General features: G+C 39.7%; 2 protein-coding genes across 6 annotated transcripts in view; one reads left to right on the forward strand and one right to left on the reverse strand.

Annotated features, from left to right (window-relative positions):
- RCBTB1 (RCC1 and BTB domain containing protein 1) overlaps nt 1-10,911 on the forward strand; it is a 54,469-nt gene extending 43,558 nt beyond the window's left edge. For all 4 annotated transcript variants that reach the window (XM_017873760.1, XM_017873759.1, XM_017873761.1 and 1 more), the window contains 2 exons: nt 451-581; nt 8,589-10,911. In XM_017873760.1, the coding sequence (XP_017729249.1) occupies nt 451-581; nt 8,589-8,729 (272 nt within the window). In that variant the 3' untranslated portion in view covers nt 8,730-10,911. The remainder of the gene's footprint in view (nt 1-450; nt 582-8,588) is intronic.
- Nucleotides 10,912-13,727: 2,816 nt separating this feature from the next.
- Nucleotides 13,728-24,173, reverse strand: part of PHF11 (PHD finger protein 11) — a 34,974-nt gene continuing 24,528 nt past the window's right edge. Inside the window, exons 4-9 of one of the 2 annotated variants that reach the window (XR_001885936.1) lie at nt 21,877-21,923; nt 20,551-20,614; nt 19,393-19,459; nt 18,438-18,569; nt 16,232-16,303; nt 13,728-14,208 (exon numbers count right to left, since the gene is read on the reverse strand). Coding sequence is in view for 1 of the 2 variants with exons in the window: in XM_017873773.1 (XP_017729262.1) it covers nt 14,054-14,208; nt 16,232-16,303; nt 18,438-18,569; nt 19,393-19,459; nt 20,551-20,592; nt 21,854-21,923 (538 nt within the window). In the remaining variant the exon portion in view is untranslated. Of the gene's footprint in view, nt 14,209-16,231; nt 16,304-18,437; nt 18,570-19,392; nt 19,460-20,550; nt 20,615-21,853; nt 21,924-24,173 lie in introns of both variants that reach the window. The other variant, XM_017873773.1, reaches the window with a different exon arrangement.

Raw genomic sequence — 24,173 nt, forward strand, 5'->3', positions numbered from 1 at the left:
TTTTTTGTTGTTAATTTATTTTTATTTTAAGTTCTGGGGTACATGTGCAGGATGTGTAGGCTTGTTACATAGGTAAACGGGTGCCATGGTGGTTTGCTGCACCTATCAACCCATCACCTAGGTATTAAGCTATGGGCTTATTTTAATTTTCTAATAGTGAAGTATAAGTTGCTAATGCATTTAGCATTTTAGAAACAAAATGAGGACTGAAATTGCATTTTTTGCCCTTTCTTGTACTATTGAAGAAATTGTATAAAGTAAATATAGGAGAGGTGTGGAAGTAGAGGAGGCAGACAGTAAAAAAGAGAATTTATTTACTCAAATTCAGACTCTTGTCCACTAAGAAACTTCTAATTTACTTATACACCTCTGTTCACCAAAACAAAATCTCTGTGTATGGAGAACAATTATACATTTGATTAAGCCTTTCACATATCTTATTACTTTTAGGTCTTCTGGATTTGGCGACATCTTACTGTGAAAACAGACTGAAAAAACTTTGTCAGCACATTATCAAGAGAGGAATTACTGTGGAGAATGCCTTTTCGCTATTCTCTGCTGCAGTCAGATACGATGCAGAGGTAACATAAACAACAAACAGAAACCAAACCACCCTTAACATCCTTCATGCTCATCTCCCCCTCTTCTCTCGTGAGACATGGAAAACGATGAGTCACTTCACTTCTGTTTAGGGCATCAGTGAACCCATTGAAAACTGAAATCTGCCCTTGCTTCTTAATTCGCTGTTCATTGTTTCAAAAGTCATTGTTCCTCTACTTCCGTTTCTAAGTAAGACAGGAAACGAACCAAGGTCCTAGCAGCTGTCCTGCAGGTTGGAACATAAGGTGCCACACTAACTGGACTAACAAACAGCAGATTTTACTTTCAGGTCTTTCTCAGTGTCAGCATATGTGTTTATTTCAAGACTCACCTTGCTGTCTTCCCACCTCTGCCCTGTCATAAGCTGGGGATGCGTATGATTTGTATCTCTGTACGCTCTGCAATTCTATCAGTGTCTAATTATAGCTCACGGTTATTTACCTGTTAAGAACTTGCTGTGGACTCCTTTTGTTTTTGCACTGAGTTGAGTTCTTAATCTGGGATTCACAGATCTCTTGAGTCTGTGAATTAATGGGCTTTTGGGAGCCTGAAAATTTGTGTGCATTTTTTTGAAGAACCAAAGCATCAGACTGTAAGCTCCTCGTGAGTAGGAACTGTCTTTCATTCATCTGCATACCCTGTAGTGCCTCGCACATATTAGGCACCTGATGATAAATGTTTGTTGAACTGAATGATGATAATACCTTAAAGGAAGCATTGAGGATGATCTGTGAGCTAAAGGCAGGTATGGTTGGTTTCACAGATTCAGAGAGAATAAAAGGTAGAGAGCGATAGCCTTGGGGTTTCAAAATGTCTAGCTAAGGTATGCATGTAGAATGATACAGTTAGCCTATCCTTGCAGATATTTTGTTGTCATTGGACAAAACAGATTATCTGGTATCAAGGAGTTTATCAAACACGTGCGAAGATCTGCAGCTGTGTCCTTTGAGGAATAACAGAGGACAAACTTCATCACACTTAGGGATTAAAGTTGACCGCGATGTTTTCAAAATGTATCCTATTTTTGTTTGAGGCTATATTATGATTATAAATGTTTGATAAGGTCAAATATAGCTGACTTTGTCTGCAGCCCAACAGTGGATGGAATGATGATCAAAGTAAATCATTTCTAATAGAAAATGGAGGTAATGATTTTTTTCCTGCCCTTCCTGTGACACCCTGAACCTCTTTATTAGAAATGCTGTTTCTTTAGATTTTATTTCCACCTGGTGATATAATTTTACATTGGGTCAGTGCCTTTTTTGTCCATTTGGTGACTGGTGTTAGAATCCTCTCTGGGCCTCTCCACGCTCCTCCTCCCTGTTAACGAGTTCCATAGTCAGGATCAGACCTCGCTGACTAACACCAGTGAGAACAACCTGGGCAGAGGCAGATGTCCCAGCTCAAGTTGCTGGAAACTTCTTCCTCGTCTTCAGCTAAGATCTGTCCTAGGAAGTTTACAGAAAAAGCCTTCTGCTGCTGCTTCATGTGCCAGCAGGTCATTTCCTTTACTAGTTTTCGTTTTTCTCATATTAAGTATAAACACGATAAAAACTTCCTTTAGAAAGACTCCAAATACATGTGATTCCCCAGTCTGTCACAGTGTGGGCACGGAGCTGGCGCTCAAAAATGCATGTTGAATTAAATGAACGAGTGAAAACATTTGAAAATACCTCACCATGAAGGTGTGCTTTGAAAAAATAAATGGCCAGGCTTGGAGCTCACGCCTGTAATCCCAGCACTTTGGGTGGCCAAGGTGGGCAGATCACTTGAGATCAGGAGTTTGAGACCAACCTGGCCAACATGGTGAAACCCTGTCTCTACTAAAAATACAAAAATTAGCTGGGCATGGTGGTGCGTTACCTGTAATCCCAGCTACCCGGGAGGCTGAGGCAGGAGAATTGCTTGAACCTGGGAGGCAGAAGTTGCACCACTGCACTCCAGCCTGGGCAACAAAGGAAGACTCTGTCTCAAAAAAAAAAAGTTTAAAAAAACTTAAAATCCTACAAATATTATACATTCAACGTAGAAAAATTAGAGAATAGAAAGAAGACAAAAAGAAAGAGTCACTTCTTTATTTCTAGGGCATATATGTGTGTGTGTGTGTGTGTGTGTGTATTTACAATTTATATGTAATTTTTTTTTCTTGGTGATACAGGGTCTTGCTCTGTCACCCAGGCTAAAGCATAATGGTGTGATCACAGCTTACTATAGCCTCAACTTCCTGGGCTCAAGCAGTCCTCCTTCCTTCCCAGTCCAGGAGCTGGGACTATGGGCGTGTGCCACTACACCCAGCCAATTTCTTATTTTTTGTTTTTTGTAGAGGCAGGGTTTCATTATGTTGCCCAGTCTGTCTTGAACTTCTGGGCTCAAGTGTCCCTCCCACCTCAGCCTCCCAAAGTGCTCGGATTATAGGCATGAGCCACTGTGCCAGGCCTCTTTCTAGGGCATATTTCTTAGGTTGTAATACAAGTTACATAATTGACTAATGTGCTTTTACATTTTATTTCCTTAATACTATAAGATATAGTGAGTATATGAATGAAGTTCTGGAGTACAAAATTAAAACCCATAGCTGGGCACAGTGGCTCATGCCTGTATTCCAGCTACTCAGGATGCTGAAGTGGGAGGATTGCTTGAGGCTAGGAGTTTGAGACCAGCCTGGACAACATAGTGAGACGGCCATCTCTTAGAAGGAAAGCCCTGTTATTGTGTTTATTAGTTGATTGGAAGCTACTGATGAGTCAGGTTAGAAATTGACTGCAAAAACTATTATTTTTAGAGCTCAACTTGGAGATACTAGATGACTTTGCCTTCATTTTGTGGGCCAAACTGCTAGGAAGATGGAGACTACCTGCTTTCAATGTTTATTCTCTTTCTACGAAAGTATCTGAGGTTCCTCCATGCCCCCTTTTGACAAGATAGCTTTGAAGCAAATGTACACACAGTAAAGCAACAAAAATGTATGGACTCAGTAGTGACAGGGAGTTTCGAAAGTCAGTTGATGATTGTAGAGCTCTTGCTATGAACGTGTTATCAAACTGTCCACAAGTTTTATTAAGAAGGACTTGACAAAGGAGCATTGAAATATTCCTTTGGTGCAGACCTGAATAAATATTGACATCAGGGAGAAAATGTGGATAAAACATTGTTTCAAAATAGATCAGTCGCACACTGTAAACTGATTCTTTTCAGGAAATTTTTTATTTTTATGTGTATTTGAACATTAAGAGAAACAGCTGGGAAGTATTCTTTGTTTAACCAGAGTAGAGAACTTTCCAGAAAATCCTATGCGCTGAGCAACTTATATCTTATGATCTTGCTTTTGGAGGGGAGCAATAAACACGAGCCCAGGAATCTAATTCTGAAGTTGATCTGGGGTCTGAGTATTGGACAGCTTGGTGCTAAGGCTTGGTGGCCAGCATTTTTTTCTTCTTTTGGTGGCCCAAATTAAAAGTCTTCAATTAGCAGTAGGCTGACACATGTTTTTTGGAATCTAATTCTGAAGTTGATCTGGGGTCTGAGTATTGGACAGCTTGGTGCTAAGGCTTGGTGGCCAGCATTTTTTTCTTCTTTTGGTGGCCCAAATTAAAAGTCTTCAATTAGCAGTAGGCTGACACATGTTTTTTGCATAATGAGATAAATTATGTTTTTCCCATATGGTAGAATGTTTAAGTACATTTTGAAAATAAAACAAAACTTCTTTGATTTGGAATATTTTGTACTTGGTGTGCTATAACATGAATTATAGACTGACAGTTTTGGGTTTTATTTTTGCAGTTACTTTAACAGCAGGTTGGACAGAGTTAGGTGTGGTTCGTGATCTTGTGTCATCTGGGATGTGTCTTGGGGGAAGCTGTAATGCCGAGGCACCTGCTCACCCTGGTTAGGTGGTCTTCAAATTATTAACATTCAACTAGTTTAGCTTTGGAGTTTTAGGACAGGGTAAGAACTCCCTTAGAGGCTGCATTAGCATTTTTTAAAATGAGGGTATTAAGATCATCAATTCTCTGTGTTTTGTTTTGTTACTAAAGAAAATTTGTGGAAAGGAAAAACAACTTATTTTCAGAATATATATATATATTGATTGGAATAGTTTAAGTGTTGAAAGATTTGGAATGATTTATAAATTATTTCAGAAGAGCAGTTTTTATTTTTATCTTCTTTACTAATGACAATAAATCTGGTATTTTATCTCATTTGCGTTAGAACACTTTATAATCATTCCACCACATAACGTCATAAACAGAGTTTAGTTTCTAATACCAAGAAGACTGTATTAGAACCTTCCATTTTTATACTCTTCACTTCCCTATTCCATGGGCTGTAAGAGGACTCTTTCGTTCTGTCAGGAACTTTGTTCATCTCCTGATCACATGATCCTTCTTGTCCTTCTTGGAATTGTTTTATTTAAAGCCCAGTTAGAAGTAAGAAGTCAACTGTAACCAACCAACCCTGTTATAGTTGACTTGTCACTTGGGCAAGAGTTGCATTTTCTTGCCTGTGTTATTGAAGATTTGATGCTTTGCAGAATGAAAGGAACAGATTATGTAGATTCTTATAATACTAAAGAGAAGTCAAGTCAGAAGGGCATTTGTCTAATTCGCTCATTAAGGGCAAACCGACGGTGGGCACTGGTTGCTAAGTGGTTCTGCTTGACTGTGCCACTCTCTGGTGAACTTGCAAATTCAAACGTCCCTCACCACGTGTGTTCAGGGCTTCCTTTTTCATAGATCTGCCTCAACCAAGGTTTAATTAGTTACTTACACAACCCAGATTTAGATTGTTTTCAGCATTCTCTAGTTTGACTTTTAATGTTCGGAACTTTTGAATATTTATTGCATACCCAGATACCTCAGCAGTTCAAACTAATTGGAGGGGAAGGGAAGGCAGTTTGATAGAACCATTTTCATGAGTGTATAAAGTGAATTGTGATTAGTGGCACCATTTGTATACCTACATTGTGTATAAAACTACTTTTTTTTTTTTTGAGACAGAGTTTTACTCCTGTCTCCCAGGCTGGAGTGCAGTGGCACGATCTCTGCTCATGGCAACCTCCGCCTCTGGGTTCAAGCAATTCTCCTGCCTCGGCCTCCCGAGTAGCTGGGATTACAGGCATGCGCCACCACATCCAGCTAATTTTGTATTTTTTTTTTTTTAGTAGAAACAGGGTTTCTCCATGTTGGCCAGGTTGGTCTCGAACTCCTGACCTCAGGTGATCCGCCCACCTTGGCCTCCCAAAGTGCTGGGATTACAGGCGTGAGCCACCGTACCTGGCCATAGAACTTCTTAAAGTTTATACTTAAGGTATTTGCTGCACAATTAGCTGAATAAACTCACTTTAAACTCACTTTTTCATATACAGTAAAAAGATCTTGAGTTCTACATCAGTAGACACAAAAGTGATGAGGTTTGATGCCAGAGTTCAGTGCACTCTTCCTGTGAATTTGAAATTATGTCATTAAAATTTAATACTTAAAGATTCTTATCTGATATATTACATGATTTAAATAACTTTCTGTCGTTATGACTGGCTACTTCCAAAGTTATGTGTGAATAAAGTTTTCTGTTTTTGATAACTAAATTTTAAAATGTGACTTTTATGTCCCTGTGGAATATAATTTAGTCCCAAGAGCTATTTATTAATCATTGTGTGATAATGCGAGGCGCAGTGATTTTTCTTTTTTTTTGAGACGGAGTCTCGCTGTGTCGCCCAGGCTGGAGTGCAGTGGCGCGATCTCCGCTCACTACAAGCTCCGCCTCCCGGGTTCATGCCATTCTCCTGCCTCAGCCTCCGAGTAGCTGGGACTACGGGCACCCACCACCACGCACGGCTAAGTTTTTCTATTTTCATAGAGTCGGGGTTTCACAATGTTTGCCAGGATGGTCTCGATCTCCTGACCTTGTGATCTGCCCGCCTCGGCCTCCCAAAGTGCTGGGATTACAGGCGTGAGCCACCGCGCCCGGCCGCTTTTTCTTGAATAATAATCTGAGAGGGAATGCTTTATCCAGTTTCACATTTTAGTTTATTATAATATATAGAGCATTTAGTTATGCATTTAGCCCACTGGGAATCTCTGATTAAAAACAAGAATCCAGAGACTGTGCTAACATCCTAAGTGCATTTCAAATTATCTAGAAAACAAAAAAACAAAACAGCAGCTGGCTGGTACTCATTAGCTGTGGTTTATCTCTCTTTTTTCTTTTTCTTTTTTTTGAGGCTGAGTCTTGCTCTTTTGCCCAGGCTGGAGTGCAGTGGCTTAATCTCGGCTCACTGCAACCTCCCCCTCCTGGGTTCAAGTGATTCTCCTGCTTCAGCCTCCTGAGTAGCTGGGATTACAGGTGCACGCCACCATGCCCGGCTAATTTTTGTATTTTTACTAGAGACGGGGTTTCACCATGTTGGTCAAGCTGGTCTCGAACCCGTGACCTCGTGATCCACCCACCTTAGCCTCCCAAAGTGCTGAGATTACAAGCATGAGCCACTGCGCCTGGCGTGTGGTTTATCTCTTAATGGTTATGTGACTGGGTGGGTTTCTGGAGTTTACTCTAGGGTATCTTTTAGCCAGGGACAGGAGGACCCTTAGAACAAGGAAATCATTGTTTGCCGACGTCTGTGCTGAGAGCAGCAAAGGGGTCTCCATGTTTGTGTGGGCCCCTTCCACTCTGTCTAACATTCTCACCTCGTGGTGGCTGGAAATGTGCGGTCAAAACCTGCGGTTGAAATGTTGTCGAGCTTCTGGTTCGATAGAACCCGGAGTAATGACCTTCAATTTAGAACTTACCAGCTAGCCAAGTTATAATAAAGTCAAGCTATTTGTGATAAGAGCTTTTAGTGTAATTGCCTTTTATATATTGAGTCTTTGCATGCATTTCAGGTGCCTGATCGATTTAATAAATATATATTCCAACATCCTAAGGGACAGACTATATTCAAGTTTGGCAGGGGATGAAAGGGTGGATTAGCACAGGCAGGGATTGATTTTGAAATGGTTCTGGTGTACCACTTGTGGATGTTACTCCCCTGAGTGTTGGTAATTGGTGACTTCTGTTTGTCTGACCGAAAACTAATCTGTGTAAATATACTTCTGTGGGATTGACTTTCTGAGATATTAGTGTGGTGAAAGTTGTAGTATTATTATTCTTCATGGCTTTAAAAATAAAGTCATTATTAGGAGAGCGTAAAAGTGAATTGAAGGTGAATTTTTTGGGATTTTCTTTCAGAGCCTCTGCTCGGTCACCCAGGCTAGAGTGCAGTGGTGCGATCTCTGCTCACTGCAACCTCTGCCTCCCGGGCTCAAGCGATTCTCCTGCCTCAGTCTCCCGAGTAGCTGGGATTATAGGCACCCATCAGCACGCCTGGCTAATTTTTGTATTTCTACTAGAGACGGGATTTCCCTATGTTGGCCAGGCTGGTCTCGAACTCCTGACCTTCCACCCGCCTCGGCCTCCCAGAAGTGCTGGGATTACAGGCGTGAGCCACTGTGCCTGGCTGGGATTTTCTTTTTAATGTGCCACTTTAGGTTGACCATATCTCTTCATTACCTTTCTGTTTCTTAAACTAACCCACAGCTTAATTCTTTTCTCTGATGTCTCCATGTGACAAAACACATTCTGTGGAATAAAGTGGCATTCATTCTGCCTTTTACAACAATGTCTTTGACTATAACTAGATTATGTGATAATCGTGCAGGAAATTCTTTCCCCTGTAGATCTTGTGTGTGTGTGTGTGTGTGTGTGTGTGTGTGTGTGTTTTGAAGAGTCACACTTTGAGTTAGGGGACCATTGCTCTTACTGCATTGAATAAATAGTATGTGTTTTTGTCACACCTACCTGTGGTCACCTTTTTGCCTAGTTTTAGGTATCTGGCCTCTCAAATATCTTTTCTGGGGAGGGTGAGAGATTTGGGGTGAAGGGCTTAGAGAGAAGTGATTCAATCAAAGTTGCCTAAAAAAGCCCTTTTGTTTTATTTTGTTGTGTGTGTCCAGGATTTAGAAGAATTCTGCTTTAAGTTTTGCATCAATCATTTGACAGAAGTTACACAGACTGCAGCATTTTGGCAAATGGATGGCCCTCTGCTAAAGGAATTCATTGCTAAAGCCAGTAAATGTGGAGCCTTTAAGAACTGAAGCGCAAGGCTGCTGGGTTCTGTGTGAGTGCTCTGGGGCACTGTTGAGGATATGTCCAGTTTGTGCTCTACGGGTGATGTAATTCTGCAGGTAAAAGACCATCAGGTTGTTTTTTTTCCACATCTGGGACACAGTTGTCTGTGTAAGAACATGTCAAGGGTGTATGGCTTTTCTTGAGCCCATTTGAAACAACTCTTGTTTCCAGATAAGTGTATTTTAAATGTGACCTTTCTTAAATTTGGGCTGGTACATGTAAAAGGGTGAAAGTTTAGTCGTTTTTGGTCTTGTTTTCGTTTTTGATTAGAGGAACTTCTGAACTTGGAAAGGGGAAGTTGGCAGCAACTCTCCTGGGCCACATACCAACAATCTTCTGACAGCAGGAGCAGTGATAGTTGGGGAATTGTGAGACGAATGGAGAGGCCCCATCGTGAATTAAAGATGCTGACCTGGGGATTGTTAAGTGCTATCTTAGTTGCTAGCTCAGTAGCCTTACTGTGAAGGAATAATTAAGATTGTTTCAGACTTTTGTTTGTGTGCTTGTGTTGATGACTTTTTTAACTTCAAGATATATCGAAGTAATATTCAGTTTAACATAAGTTAAACCTATTGAAATGATAATTATGTAAAGATAAATTTTCTAGGTTAGTCAAGATTTCTCTTAAGATTTAAGTGCATAAAGAGTAGTAATTTAGAAGTATCCGTGGAAAGTTGATAATGAAAGAAATTTGATGAAGGTGAATATTTTATAAATTAGAATCTCCACTACTTATCCAACAGTGTTTTATTTCATTAAGGTAGAGCTTGAGAACTCAAGTTCAAATTGTACCCCCCACCTTCTTCTATATATGCAAACTTAAGAGGAAAATAATGACATATATACTCTTGCCTTCCTAAATTATGGCTGCTGAATCATCATATCTACAATATATGACTGGAAGAAGTGCTTCTTCAAGTCAGCCCTCTTACAGGACTTAATGGAATTTGCTTTATCTATTTTAGGTCAAATCTATCACACACTGGCTTATTTGAAACTTTATCATCTTTCACTTTTGGTTTCCTCTGTTTTTAAACATCTTAGGTATAACATTTAGCACAATTTCACCTTGAAAAAGCACCCAAATTATGGCGTTCCTGAAAAGATCCTATTAAAAGACGGCAGTTGTTTTGAACTGGTTATGAAAGGTGACTTTGGGGCATGAGAGTGTTCAACTGTGAGTTTCATCATGCGTGTCCATTGAACTTGCTTTAAGAACAATGGTTTGCTTTGCTCTCTGGTCCATGAACTCATTTCCATTGGAGTGAGCTCCCTTAGTGAACTTTGTCTCCTGCTTGGACAGTCTCTCTTCTGAACCTGGAGCCTGAGTACATTTTCAGAGCCAAATTACAAGTGGGTGAAGACATGCTGCAGTTACTATTTTTAGCAATGTTTTTAAATTTGTGTCTATTGGGGTGGGAAGGGGAGTGAGGCCTCAAAGATAGGAATTCATTGATAGCTGAAATAGAGACAAGCCTAGTAGCTCCAGCCCCCTTTTCTTGACCATATCACAAGTGATTGAAGCCCAGTGAATTATTCTGTTAGAATTCATTCTACAACATGATAGAACCTTTCTTACTAGGTTCAGAAATGCACATTGATTTGTGCTGTGATGGGTGGTGTTTGTAACAATCACTGTTGTATAGGCTTATGATCTGAGCAAAATGTGAACTTTAGTATGTTTACTATTGCTCTTACTTGAAAATTTTTTTTTCAAAAAAAGCACAAATTAAAGTAGTAAATTCATATCCATAGATAGTTCATTCATTCTACAAATATTTACCAAGTTCCTAATATAAGTGAAAGACCACTTCTCATGTTAGATTACTAAGTCATTTGTGTATGTGTGGCAGTGAAGAGAACAAGTCCTTCAAAAAGCATTTGATCATCTTTATTTTTTTTTAAATACACTCTCTTGCTTTTCTACTTGGTTTTGTTGTTAATCATAGCAGGATATGACAACTCTTATTTGAACTGATTTTTTCATCTAATATAATAATGGAAGCCAAAGTATTCATATTTCTTAAGATAGCCCTAAATGTACTCTTGAACTTCTTACTGGAACAATGTTTGATACTCTAGTATATAGGCTGTATTTATGTAATATTTAGAATGACATGTTAATAAACAAAGTAACATTAAAACAGGCACGTAGAGTTGTTTTTTTCACTGAAAATCAGTAGTCTGCAGCCCTAAAAAGGAAAGAAATTCTGACACATGGTACACAGAGATGAACTTAAGGATATTATGCTAAGTGAAATAAGCCAGTCACAGACAAATACTATGTGATGCCACTTGTGTGATGTACTTAGTCAAATTCATAGAGACATAGTAGAATGGCCATTGCCAGTGTCTGAGGGGAGAGGAGAATGGGGAACTTGTTTAATGGATACAGAGTTTCAGTTTACCAAGATGAAGAGTCCTTTAGGTCAGGGGTCCCCAACCCTTAGGCCACAGACCCATATTGGTCCCTGGCCTGTTGGGAAGAGGTCGCACAATGGGAGGTGAGTGGCCGGTGAGTGAGCATTACTGCCTGAGTTCCGCCTCCTGTCAGATCAGTGGCAACATTAGAACATTAGATTCTCCTAGGAGTGGAAACCCTATAGTGAACTGAGTATGCAAGGGATCTAGGTTGTGTGCTCCGTATGAGAATCTAATGTCTGAGGTAGGACAGTTTCATCCCAAAACCGTCCTCCCCACCCCCCACCAACCACCCCATCCCCACGGTCCATGGAAAAATTGTCTTCCATGAAACCAGTTCCTGGTGCCAAAAAGGTTGGGGACCGCTGCTTTAGGTGGATGGTGGTGATGGTTGCACAAAAATGAATGTTTAATGCCATTGAAGCATATATTTAAAAAGATTGGGATGGCAAATTTTAGGTTATATATATTTTACCACAACAACAAAAAATCAGTAGTGTGATTCTTAATGGGTATCAGGCTAAAAATAGGTACACCATGAACATGTCAACTGCTTGATTCTCAACTATACACAAACACGTATCATAGAAATCTTTGGATTTTATTCCTGCTGAAAGGTAGTACAGTTGAACTGGCACAGTAGAAAAATGTGTCTGTACCTTTGGGGGTACTTAAATGAAGGGAAAGACATATTCTTTATCCTCCAGGAATATATGAATTATTAGGAGAGAGGGAGGTAGGTTTAGGAATTAACAACACAATGAGATACTTATAAAGAGCGTTTCATAACAGTCAGTGAGAGAAAACCAAATAGGATGATATGGTTTGGCTGTGTGTCCCCACCCAAATCTCATCTTGAATTGTAATCTTCAGGTGTTGAGGGAGAGACCTGGTGGGAGGTGACTGGATTATGGAGGCTGTTTCCCCGATGCTGTTCTCATGCTAGTGAGGGAGTTCTTATGAGATCTGATGGTTTTATAAATGGCAGTTCTCCCTGGGCTTTGCGTGCTCTTGTTCACCTGCCACACGTAAGGCGGGCCTCTTCCCCTTCCGCCACAATTGTAAGTTTCTTGAGGCCTCCCCAGCCATGCGGAACTGAGTCCATTAAATGTCTTTCCTTTGTAAATTACCCAGTCTCTGGTATTTCTTCATACCAGTGTGAGAATGGACTAATACAGAAATAGGGTTACACATGACAAGCAGTTAGTTGTTCTGAAGATAACGCTTGTGTTGGGTAGGGGAAAATATAAAGTGTCCTTTTAGCTCATCTCCAAAAAGTTAGAGGCACAAGCAAAGGCTTAGAGATGGGTGCTAATGAGCCTTCCAGAACTGACCATAATTAAGTTTGGTTAGAATGGAGAAAATAAGCCAGAAATGTTGGCAAGGGGAGTATGTGTGGGTGCGTGCATGTGTTTTACATTTATTTCCCGCAGTGCCAGACATTGTGCTCTCTGCTTCACATTTTATTTACTGTCCATATTTTGTCCCATAAGGTAGGCAGCATTATTCTTAGATTAAATACTCGGATTCAGGTTTTTCAGTAGTGACATAGCTGAAGTTCATACTCGGGTCCGCCTTAGAGGTTGCCCAGTAGCCGGCCTCATGGCCACGAAACACATGGTGCTCCATGGTGCACAGTTACGTGCTGTGAGTCACAGCTTAAATGTGAAAGTAAAGTGGGGGACAAATGTTTTTTTAAAAATAAAGATCATGACATCAAAATGATTAGTCAGATAAACTTTGCGTAGATGGCTGGGCACGGTAGCTCATGCCTATAATCCTGGCACTTTGGGAGGCCGAGGTAGGCGGATCACGAGGTCAAGAGATCGAGACCATCCTGGCTAACACGGTGAAACCCTGCCTCTACTAAAAATACAAAAGTTAGCTGGGCGTGGTGGTGGGCGCCTGTAGTCCCAGCCACTCGGGAGGCTGAGGCGGGAGAATCGCTTGAACCTGGGAGGCAGAGGTTGCCTAGGGGAAATCTATTCAGAGGTTGTTGGATGGGATCTTCGCTTCTCTAGTTTTAAAAATGCTCCACATGATTCTGATGTGTGGCCAGATTTGAAATCCACTGGTTTAGATTTTGTCCCTAAGATATAAGAACTTAGGCTAGGGCTGCCGATACAACAGGAGTGGAATGTTCTTTTTCATCTCCTGCAAATATTTTTCAAGTACTTATTTATTACATGTCAGACACCATGCTGGAGTTTCATGCTGGAGACTCGGTTTAAACCCATTTTGAGATGTAATATTATTGCAAGTCAGAGTACCACAGTAAAAAATGAGAACTGTGAATGTGAGGTTTTCAGGGGTCAGACGTGGTAGTGTGGGCATAAAAACCAGAACTGTATATTATTAGGTTGAGAAAAATGTTAACTGTCAATTTTATTTCATTCTTGCATACTCCTGGTAATGTTCTTATTCAGAATCCAGTTTAAAATTTAGGTATTTGTTTTGAAGATGATGAATCCCAACGTGATAACTGTGGCTGAAAAGGGATTTTTCAAAAGCAGACTTTGTGACACGAAAACGAGCAAATTTGGTACAAGTAAAGTAGTATAATCCAAATTTATTATATCTAAGAAGCATCATGGGCTGTAACTAGAATCAAAGGTTAATAACATTTTATGCACTTATTCCACAAACATTTACTGAGCATATTAGGTGCTGGGAATGTGACAGTGAACAAAAAACACAAGTAAGAGTGTACAAAGAGTGATCAAAATATCAACCAGCAAGAACATGGAAGAGCTGCCGGGGCGAAGAAGAGACAACTAGTTCTAAAGATGTGTGGATTTCACAGCCTGGTCTCTGGTTTTGAGCCCCGATTGCAATTTGGCCTGACTCCTGGCTTAGGAAATGGTAATCCCTAATAAGACAGGGATGATACTGATGTAGAACTTGACATAAGATCTCTATTTTCTTGAAAAGAGCACAAGGTTTGTTTTAAGTCCTGAAGTAGCTCAATCTCTTCCTTCAACTGCTGCCGCCTTTGTTGAGATGCATGAATTTTTTTCTCTATTGCTAGGAAAAGAATAAATAAAATGATTTCAGATTATTCCCTAGTTTTATTAGAAATAATGTACCGTTTCTAGCCCCTTTCACTTGCAAGTACAGTTACACAATCCTCATGCCTCCGAGGAAAAGGATCCAGAGCGTTATGGGCAGAAGCTGGTTTCTTTATGCCTTCACTTCCTCCTAATTCAGGACAGAATTCTAACATTTATACACAAAGCTGCTCAGTAAACCCTTAAGATTTTGTGCACATTTATAGCAGAACAAGTCCCTTGGTATATCTTGGAAAACTTGAAAATAGTGACTGTATAACCTTCATGCTATACTATATCCGTTTATTGAGATATGATAATTGGAGAATGTGGCTAGAATACCAAGGTTGAGGACAAATCCCTCCTAAAAATGCGTCCAATTTTTAATGTTACATAAAAGCTTTAGGTTTCATTTAGAAATAGGAGGGCTTTTAATTGTGGAAACTTAGAAAAGCTTAGGAGGAAGATACTTAGGCTTTATAAATAACAAATAGTAGTCAATGGCCATGTAATTTTTAAAAGCCTCAAAATCAAACAGTTAAAACACACACATACACAACCTTTATTCAGAATAACTACATACCTTTAGTTATTTTAAAATATTAGTAAGGCTAAATTAAGCAAGTTTTTATCAACCGGGATAGTGAAACCCACCTTTTAAATTGAATCTCATGCAGTTCCAAGTAGTGGCACCCCCCAATACTACATTATAATATATGTACTCACACCTAACCCATCCAAGTAGTGATGTGTCACATGTGCCCTTACATGAAAGAAACACACACGGAAGTCCCCTACAAAATAACTCTTTTTAGAAAAAGATATTTAAGGCTGCTTTAAAAAAATATGGATACTGCCATATAGTAGCAGACATCCTCAAAAGACTATTAAAACAGACATTATTTTTGGTAATTTTTCAAAGTATTTTTCCTGCTGGTTATAAATGTAGTAAAAAATTCAAACAGAAATGTGTAATATAGAAAGTCAAAATGAGAAAGGTTGGCCATGTTGAGACAGGGATATGAACTAATGATTTCTTCCCAGGGAAATTGTATTGTCTTCCTACCATATGCTGGAGAGACAGATACATCTGTGGAAACGCAGCGTGTGGAGGGCACTCTGTTGTGCAACTTCAGGGGGAGCCATCCACACCAATGCTGTGTGACTCTGTGCACGGCCTGCCCAGCCACGTGTGGCAGCCTTGATAGGGAAGTCAGACCGGACTCAGAAACAAGTGGAGGTGTGGCCTGTCTTGAGGGCGTCTTAATGCTGAAAGGAGGACTCACTCAATAAATGGTTGATATTTAATAGGAAGGTTAAATCTCCCTCCTCCAAACCAAACCAGATTTTCTACTGCAAACATTTCTTGGCTATTCTGGCTTGCTCTTTTTTTTTTTCTGATGCACTTTAAATCAGTTGCAACCCTCCCTGATAAGAAATTAAATTAGATTTGAAGATTAATATTGGGAGAATTGAAATTTTGACCTATCCCACCAAGCGAGAGGGAGGCAAGCGGAGAGGGATGGTTTATCATAGCCTCGCCACCCAAGAGCAGAGAAGCCACAGGAAGCTTCACTAGCTGCTGCCTGGGCCACACACAGGCCAAAATATGCTCAAATTTTGGAATCAATTTTTTGTTGTCTCTACTTTTTTAATGAGTTTTTCTCATTACAAAAGTGTTTGTGTGTATATAGAAAATCTGGAAAATATAGCACTAAAAGAACAGACAAAAATCACTATAATCCAAACTACCTACAACCAACTACTGTCTCCACCAGGTGCAGCTTTTGTCTGTGCATGTGTACCTATATATTTTTTTCCTCCGTGTGTGTGTGTGGGGGGTGGGCAGGGGTCATACTGTTTTTGTAATTGGCTTTTCTCATTTAAGAAAACAATGAACATTCTTCTAAAATATTTTTATCACCTGTATAGTATATTGTTTCAATATGGTGATAAGTATTTCTCGACTATGCTGCTCAGATATGATATAACTCATGTACCTGCTTGAAAATTTACAAATATGTCTTCGAACAATCTGCAGTCAAAAAGTGCACTCCCGATTTCTTCATAGTCTGGAGGGAGAAAAACATTTTCAATATTAAACAGTTTGTATAGGCAGAAACTCCTCCATTTATATGTAATCCAAAACAGGGGAAAGGAAAGAGAGCAGTCATCTGCCATGGAACTTTAACGTTAGACAGCAGCAGCAGCAGCAGCAGCAGCAGCAGCAGCACAGGGAAGCTGTCAGAAATGTAATTCTTGGCTCTTTTCTCTTCTCTTCTCCTCTTCCTCTTCCCCCTCCTCTCCTCTCCCCTCCCCTCTCCTCTCCTGTCTTCTTTTCTTTACTTTTTTTGAGACAGAATCTCACCCTGTTGCCCAGACTGGAGTGCAGTGGTGCGATCTTGGCTCACTGCAACCTCTGCCTCCTGGGTTGAAGCGATTCACCTGCCTCAGCCTCCCATGTAGTTGGGATTGCAGGCACGCACCACCATGCCCGGCTACTTTTTATATTTTTAGTAGAGACAGGGTTTCGCCATGTTGGCCAGGCTGGTCTTGAACTGCTGACTTCAGATGATCTGCCCACCTCGGGCTCCCAAAGTGCTGGGATTACAGGTGTGAGCCACTGCACCTGGCCCCCAATTCTTGGTATTTGTACTGAATCAGAATCTCTGTGGGATAGGCCCAGCTATCTGTGTCCTCACAAGCCCTACAGGTGATTCTCAGGCACACTGTTTGGAAAGTGCTTGGTCTAGAGGAAATAAATGAATAAAATAATAAATGAGCTTTTGGAAATGTTTACTATCTCACTTTTTGGTTTTGCCCTATAAAAAATAATCCCGTTCAAATACACATTTTTTATATTGTTGCCTACAATATAACCTGTCCAGCTTGTCCTTGTAAAATAACTATATTTATAATAAAGGTTTTAAACTCATGGGATATAAGTTATAAGAAAGCTAAGTAGGGCTGGGCGCAGTGACTCACGCCTGTAGTCCTCGCACTTTGGGAGGCCAGGGTGGACAGATCACTTGAGGTCAGGAGTTCAAGACCAGCCTGGCCAACATGGTGAAACTCCGTCTCTACTAAAAATACAAAAATTAGCCAGGCATGGTGGCACATGCCTGTAATCCCAGCTACTCCGGAGATGGAGGCAAGATAATCACTTAAACCCTGGAGGCAGAGGTTGCAATGAGCTGAGGTCGCGCCGCTGCACTTTAGCCTGGGAAAGAGAGCAAGACTCGGCCTCAAAAAAAAAAAAAAAAAAAAAAAAAAAAAAAAAAAAAAAAAAAGCTAAGTAGCTATATATCTGCACATACAAATGGAATTCTGGCTTCCCAAAGAGCTCTTTAAGAAATAAACTTCTTTAACAAAGTTCATCTCTAAACCAAACATCAATCAAAACATTAAAATTCCTTCTTCTATACTTTAAAGTTTGGGTTAACATTATTTAAAAAAGGACACTTGGCTTATTAAGGAATAGAATTTGAGTCAAATCAAAACTGTAACATAATACTGTTCTCAGATCTTAGCAACAGGAGTGCAGGGCAGTGGCAGGGGAGCACATGTGACTGAATCTGTCTCTGAATGGCACGTTCTGTTAGTGGCCAACCTGTAAGACACCTCTGGAAAATGCACCACAACTCTTGGGGCATCAGGTTACTTTTGACTAAATTACTGAGTTTGTAAATTACCCACATCCTGTTGATTTATGAAGGACAGTAGATGTGGTACAATGATTTTATTAAAGAACGAGGTAAAGGGCCAGATGCGGTGGCTCACGCCTATAATCCTAGCACTTTGGGGAGCCAAGGTGGGCGAATCATCTGAGGTCAGGAGTTCAAGACCAGCCTGGCCAACATCGTGAAACCCTGTCTCTACTAAAAATACAGAAAATTAACTGGGCATAGTGGCGTGTGCCTGTAATCCCAGCTACTCAGGAGGCTGAGACAGGAGAATTGCTTGAACCTGGGAGGCAGAGGCTGCAGTGAGCTGAGATCCCACCACTGTACTCTAGCCTGGGCAACAAGGGTGAAACTCTGTCTCACAAAAAAATAAAATAAAATAAAATAAAGAATGAGCTAAAGAAGAAGAAAAAAGCAGTATAGGAAGAAAATGGGCCTTTTTTTTTTCTCTTGGGTTTGTTTTGTTTTACATCTAGGTCTGGGAGAAGTCTGTATACTTAGAAATATTGCTATTCATCAGTACCTGATTCTGAAGTAGTCTCATCCATGAGTTTTTCTGGAATTGAATGAACTTTGTCTAATATTTCTTCAAGTAAGTAATTAAGCAGTCCTGCTTCCTTGCATTTCTTAAGAAAAGGAACTTTCACAGTTGCATCTAAGAATAAGACAAACATTTGAGAAGGGCAGCTAATCATAAATTACTTTATGCTTATTTCTTCAGACCTTGCCTAGTGGTGGATGACATACTTAGTAAAATAATACAGCACCTTCACCGTTTCTATTAATTATAATTTCATCATACCTCATTTTTTTTGGCCAGCTGAAACAATGAATGAAATGTTACAAAAGTAAAATGAAAATTTCTCTGCTTACAATAACTATATGAGTTAAGAGGATTTTTTAAACATATAAAAACTAATTTTTAAAATTTCAATACCTTTTGGGGAACAGGTAGTTTCGGGTTACATGGACAAGTTCTTCAGTGGTGATTTCTGAGATGTTGGTGCACCTGTCACCCGAGCAGTGTACACTGTTCCCGATATGTAGTTGAATTAAGGGATTTTAAAAGATTACCCTTAAATATTTGACATAACAGCCCCTGTCACTTTTTGTCACAGTTTGTATGTGCTGTTAGTGGAATGTCTATTTCTTTAAAGAACAGAGAACTACAGTTACAGGGATCACAATGTGAGGGGTGACGTATCACTGGATTCTGAGCTCAGGCAAGCCTGTCTGCGTCTTCATTAAGAGGTCTGTCTTTTCTTAATACTGAAGGCAACGGACCATTCCAACCTAAGTTATCTTGATATGCTGGGATTACAATAAAGTGGATAGTTACGATAAAGACTTATACTCATTAATTACTACAAGCCTAGAAGAATAAACATTTAGGCGGGATACCAAGTTTGAAACACGTGGGTTGACATTTTTGTAAGTATTGTAGGCCATATTTGTTACAGACAACACTTAGCGCAAACCTGTGTGTCTACCATGCTCTTCTTTCACTTGGCTTACGAATGTATTACATTTCATTGTTTCGGGTGACTAGAAGGAGAGAAAATCAAGATTGCATTACATTGATTTTAATATTGCATAAAATGAAAACCAGTCTTTTGCTGTGCATAACTAAATGATACGCCTACAGTAAAAATCATGCCCTGGCTGGGCGTGGTGGCTCACACCTATAATCTCAGCATTTTGGGAGGACGAGGTGGGCGGATCACAAGGTCAGGAGTTCGAGACCAGCCTGGACAACATGGTGAAACCCTGTCTCTACTAAAAATACAAAAACTAGGCAGGCGTGGTGGTACACGCCTGTAATCCCAGCTACTCAGGAGGTTGAGGCAGGAGCATTGCTTGAATCTGGGAGGCAGAGGTTGCAGTGAGCCAAGATCACGCCATTGCACTCCAGCCTGGGCGAAAGAGCAAAACTCTGTCTCAAAAACAACAACAACAACAACAACAACAACAACAAAACGCCCCATATTCATATTTAGATGTAAACAGCAAATGTATTTCTGTTTTGTATTATAAAACATCAAGAGGTGTTTGACAAGCACCCCTTGTATAAACAGGAGGAGGTGAAGGTTGCTGGCTTATATGAATTTAGCTTATACGTGCTGATGTATAAAAACTTTCAAATCCCCAAAATATTTTCATACATTTTATACATAATAATCCAGAAGTTTATAAGAGCTACAAATTTGGTCAGGTGTGGGTCATGCAGCTGGGAAATACTTGGTTCCATAAGGATGTTTGACTGCACCCTCTGCCCATTTTAACTGTAAGCACCTGTGGGGTCAGATGCTCTCACTAGTTTGGTGCCAGGGAATTTATAGGAACTCAGAGAATGTCACCTCCTGAAGGTTATGTGCTTGGAACTTCCAGCTTCATTTTCATGCTCATCTCATTGTGATACTATCATCTAGGAATTATCTAAGAGCTTCCCGACTATGGGATTCTTCCTAAAAAGGCAGCCTCAGGAGCAGCCTTAGCTGAGAACACAAATGAAGAATGTTCTACAAAGGCTGTCTGTTTGGATGATTTGGAAAGTACATTTCACCTGACATTCAGACTGGTTTAAATAAGGACTCTGTATGAAGAAGTGCAAAGCTATAAAAACTAAGTCAAATTACCTGTATATGATTGCCTGAGAGGTGTTTCTTCCTTCCTCTTTTCTTTTCACTCCTGAAAACTTAGCTAAAATATAAACCATTTAAAATTGGAATCCATAAAGGAAAAGATTACTGTTGGACTACATGAAATATACAACTCATATGCCAAAAGTTTTTACAAAGTCAAAAGATATGGCAAACTTCGACTAAGTGTTTGCAGCATTTATGATAAAGGGTTAATTAAAAAAATAAGTTTAATGCAAAACAGGTAAATTGGGTAGAAAAATGGGCACATGGGGAACTCTCTGGGGAGAGGGTGCATTGAATAGAAAAATGAACAAATTACGTCATAGGAAAACAAATATAATTGGTGAAAAGATAGGGGAATGCACTCAATTTCACTCATAAGTGAAGATATTCAAAGTAAAACAGACTTTAAAGATGAAGATATTTAATAGATGACATTTGCAAGGATTTGGTTAAGTGTGTATTGCTGATGCTTTTCCGTCAGTAAACACTGATTTAAAGCAGAATTTGTAATAGCATTTCCTGCTGAGTTAAAAGGGTAATGACTGAAAAGTGATGTAGAGGTGCTATTTGGAGAGTGTTATCACCATAAAGTGCAGTTGGCATGACGCAGAACTAAGTCTTCCAACGAGGTCTGACTCCAGTTCACAGTGAACATTGCAGATTTAGTGCTGCTAAGACACTAAATTATGTTCTTTCAAGGAATGAGTACTGATGAAATACTGTGAACAATACTAGTTCATATACAGTGGTCAGTGGGATTTTACTGTATAAAGATACCTAAAGACATGCAGATTTCCATCTGACTGTACAAGATTCTGCTGGTTTTCAACAATAAATAGCACAAAATTGCATGCAGTAATTTTGTTCCACTCATGAATGAAAGTATATCCCATAACTCCAGTTAGCCAGGATCCAGTCTGCCTTAATTAGAACTGAAATGCTAACCATGCATCCTTAGGGAATTTTCACTCAGGGAAGGTGCAGCACTTTTTAAATTTTATCTACTGAAAATTCTTATGGAAGAGAAGCAGTCCCAAAAGTCAAGGCTTTTTCCCATGTCTTAGTTTGGTTCTGTGAGTGTAGGGAGAATGAAAGATACCAGGGAATGGTTCAAAGAGAATAGGTCTTGTTCATAAAGAAGAAAAAATTAGTTATATCACATAGTACACAAATAAGTTATCAATTTTCTAGATATGTAAAATTTTAACTCAAGTATTTATATTTTAATTCAATGAGGCTAGAAAATTGGACTATTCCTTATATTACCTAAATGTTTACCTTCTTTAAAACCCACAGTGCTAAATTTTAGGAACTTACCACTTTGAGCGCTGTTCGGGAACTGAGCATGTTGTTGGCAAAGCAGTCTGAAATATTTAATTTCAAAGAATTGTAAAATATTTTATTTACAGTTTTCAAATATCATGTCTATTTTGTGATTAAAACATACTACCCTACTTTTCATGATGGTGTCACACTAAAGTTTTGGTTTTTTTTAAGCTGTTTAAACCTGTATAAAATTAGTGACCCATACTGAGTGCAGACGGGAGGCTCAGTCAGATGTCTTTTATGCCCTCAGGGACTTAGGAAGGTGATTATGTTCTTTCAAGGAATGAGTACTGATGAAATACTGTGAACAATACTAGTTCATATACAGTGGTCAGTGGGATTTTACTGTATAAAGATACCTAAAGACATGCAGATTTCCATCTGACTGTACAAGATTCTGCTGGTTTTCAACAATAAATAGCACAAAATTGCATGCAGTAATTTGAGGAAAAAGTAGTTTTCAATGAAAACAGATATTTGCCCCAGATCTTAGATTTGACCTACAAAGGGCCTAGAACTGATTAGTATCTTCCAATAGAAAGCAGCAGCATAGCAGGCTACGATGAAGAAATGAAGTGAGGCCAGGCGCAGTGGCTCATGCCTGTAATCCCAGCACTTTGGGAGGCTGAGGCGGGCGGGTCACGAGGTCAAGAGATCGAGACCTTCCTGGCCAACATGGTGAAACCCCGTCTCTACTAAAAATACAAAAATTAGCTGTGCGTGGTGGCACATGCCTGTAGTCCCAGCTACTCAGGAGGCTGAGCCAGGAGAATCGCTTGAACCTGGGAGGCTGGAGGTTGCAGTGAGCTGAGATTGCGCCATTGCACTCCAGCCTGGCCACAGAAGACTCCGTCTTAAAAAAAAACAAAAAAGAAATGAAGTGAATCGTTTTATAGAGCTGCTCAGGCTGCTTTCTTTCTAACCTTCCTCCTCCTCGGCACCCAGCTTCATCTCCCTTCCTCTCCAGATGGCGTGGACTCTCAGGAAGCAGTGGCCTCCTCGCCTAGGGGAATGCCGTTTCTTCCCATCTTATACCACTTCCCACCTCCTCCATGCAGCCTTCCCAGCAACACCGAAACAAAGTTAATCTCCTCCCACTTTGATTCTGGTATCTCTGAGCACTTTCACTTCCCAAGTACTTAAATTTTTTCAAACATATAAAACAGCGTCGAAAATATCAGGATGAACCCCCATGTTCCCATCCATTCCACAGTGTCATCAATTCTCAACTCAATGCCAAGCTCCCTTCATGTAACCCTCCTGCTCTGGTTATCCCATGTGCTTGTGTTTGCATTGACTCTTCTTCTGGCCTTCCCATCAGGTGATAACTTCTCTGAGGTTCAATCTATATTTTATTCTTCTTTGTATCTCGTAGCACCTAGCAAGGTGCCTCATGTATGATAGGCATGAAAGTTTAAATTCAGTTTAAAATGCATAAAATTCACCTGTTCCTTGAAAAAACAATGCAAGAAGACTATTTTATTGGGTCCCTATTTGTTAGTTCTTCTAATGGGTTTTTCAAACTTTAAGCTATAGCAGGGACTTCATTCCTTTTCGTTTGATCTTATGTTTAAGGTCATTTTAAAGGTCATACCAAAACAAGTTCTTTGGGAAGGTAAATAATAAAAATGAAACTCTGAGACTATAACAACCTGTGAGTTTCTTAGAAAATCAAATATAAAAAGAAGTGCAGTATGAAATGTACATATTTACACATTTCATGTCTGATTAGCAACAAAATACTTACGGAACTTGCTCAAAATTACATTTAAAATTGTTTAGCAAGCTTCTTTCAATGGTAGGCTTGCCCTCGTGTTTTAGAATATATAGCCCCCATACCTGAAGACAACATGGTGGCAAAGAGCAAGGACTCGGAAGTCCTGCAGCCCAGCTCTGCCACTGACTAGCTGTGCAACCTGGGGACAAGTCACTGAGTGTCTCAAGGCCCCAGTTTCCTCCTCTGGAAAGTGAAGATAATAGTATCTACCTCAGTTGACTGTTATGAGGATTAAATGAGTTAACATTTGTAAAGCATTTAGAACTATGCTTGGCATAAAGCAAGTGGTTATTAAATAAATAAATAAAATAGTGCCTGGAACACTATGGGAAAATTGGGAATATATGCCCACCGGCAGGAAAAAACAGCAGCCTCTGAATGGAATTTTAAAAAATCATCTTAAGAATGTAACATAGCTCACAAAAATCATCTTTAAAAAAATCATGCTCTCCTAACATTGATCTCATTATTCAAGATATTGTGAGTAAAATTATATATATATATATATATA

The sequence above is a fragment of the Rhinopithecus bieti genome, unplaced genomic scaffold (assembly GCF_001698545.2).
Source record: "Rhinopithecus bieti isolate Rb0 unplaced genomic scaffold, ASM169854v2 scaffold_7398, whole genome shotgun sequence".
NCBI lineage: Eukaryota > Metazoa > Chordata > Mammalia > Primates > Cercopithecidae > Rhinopithecus > Rhinopithecus bieti.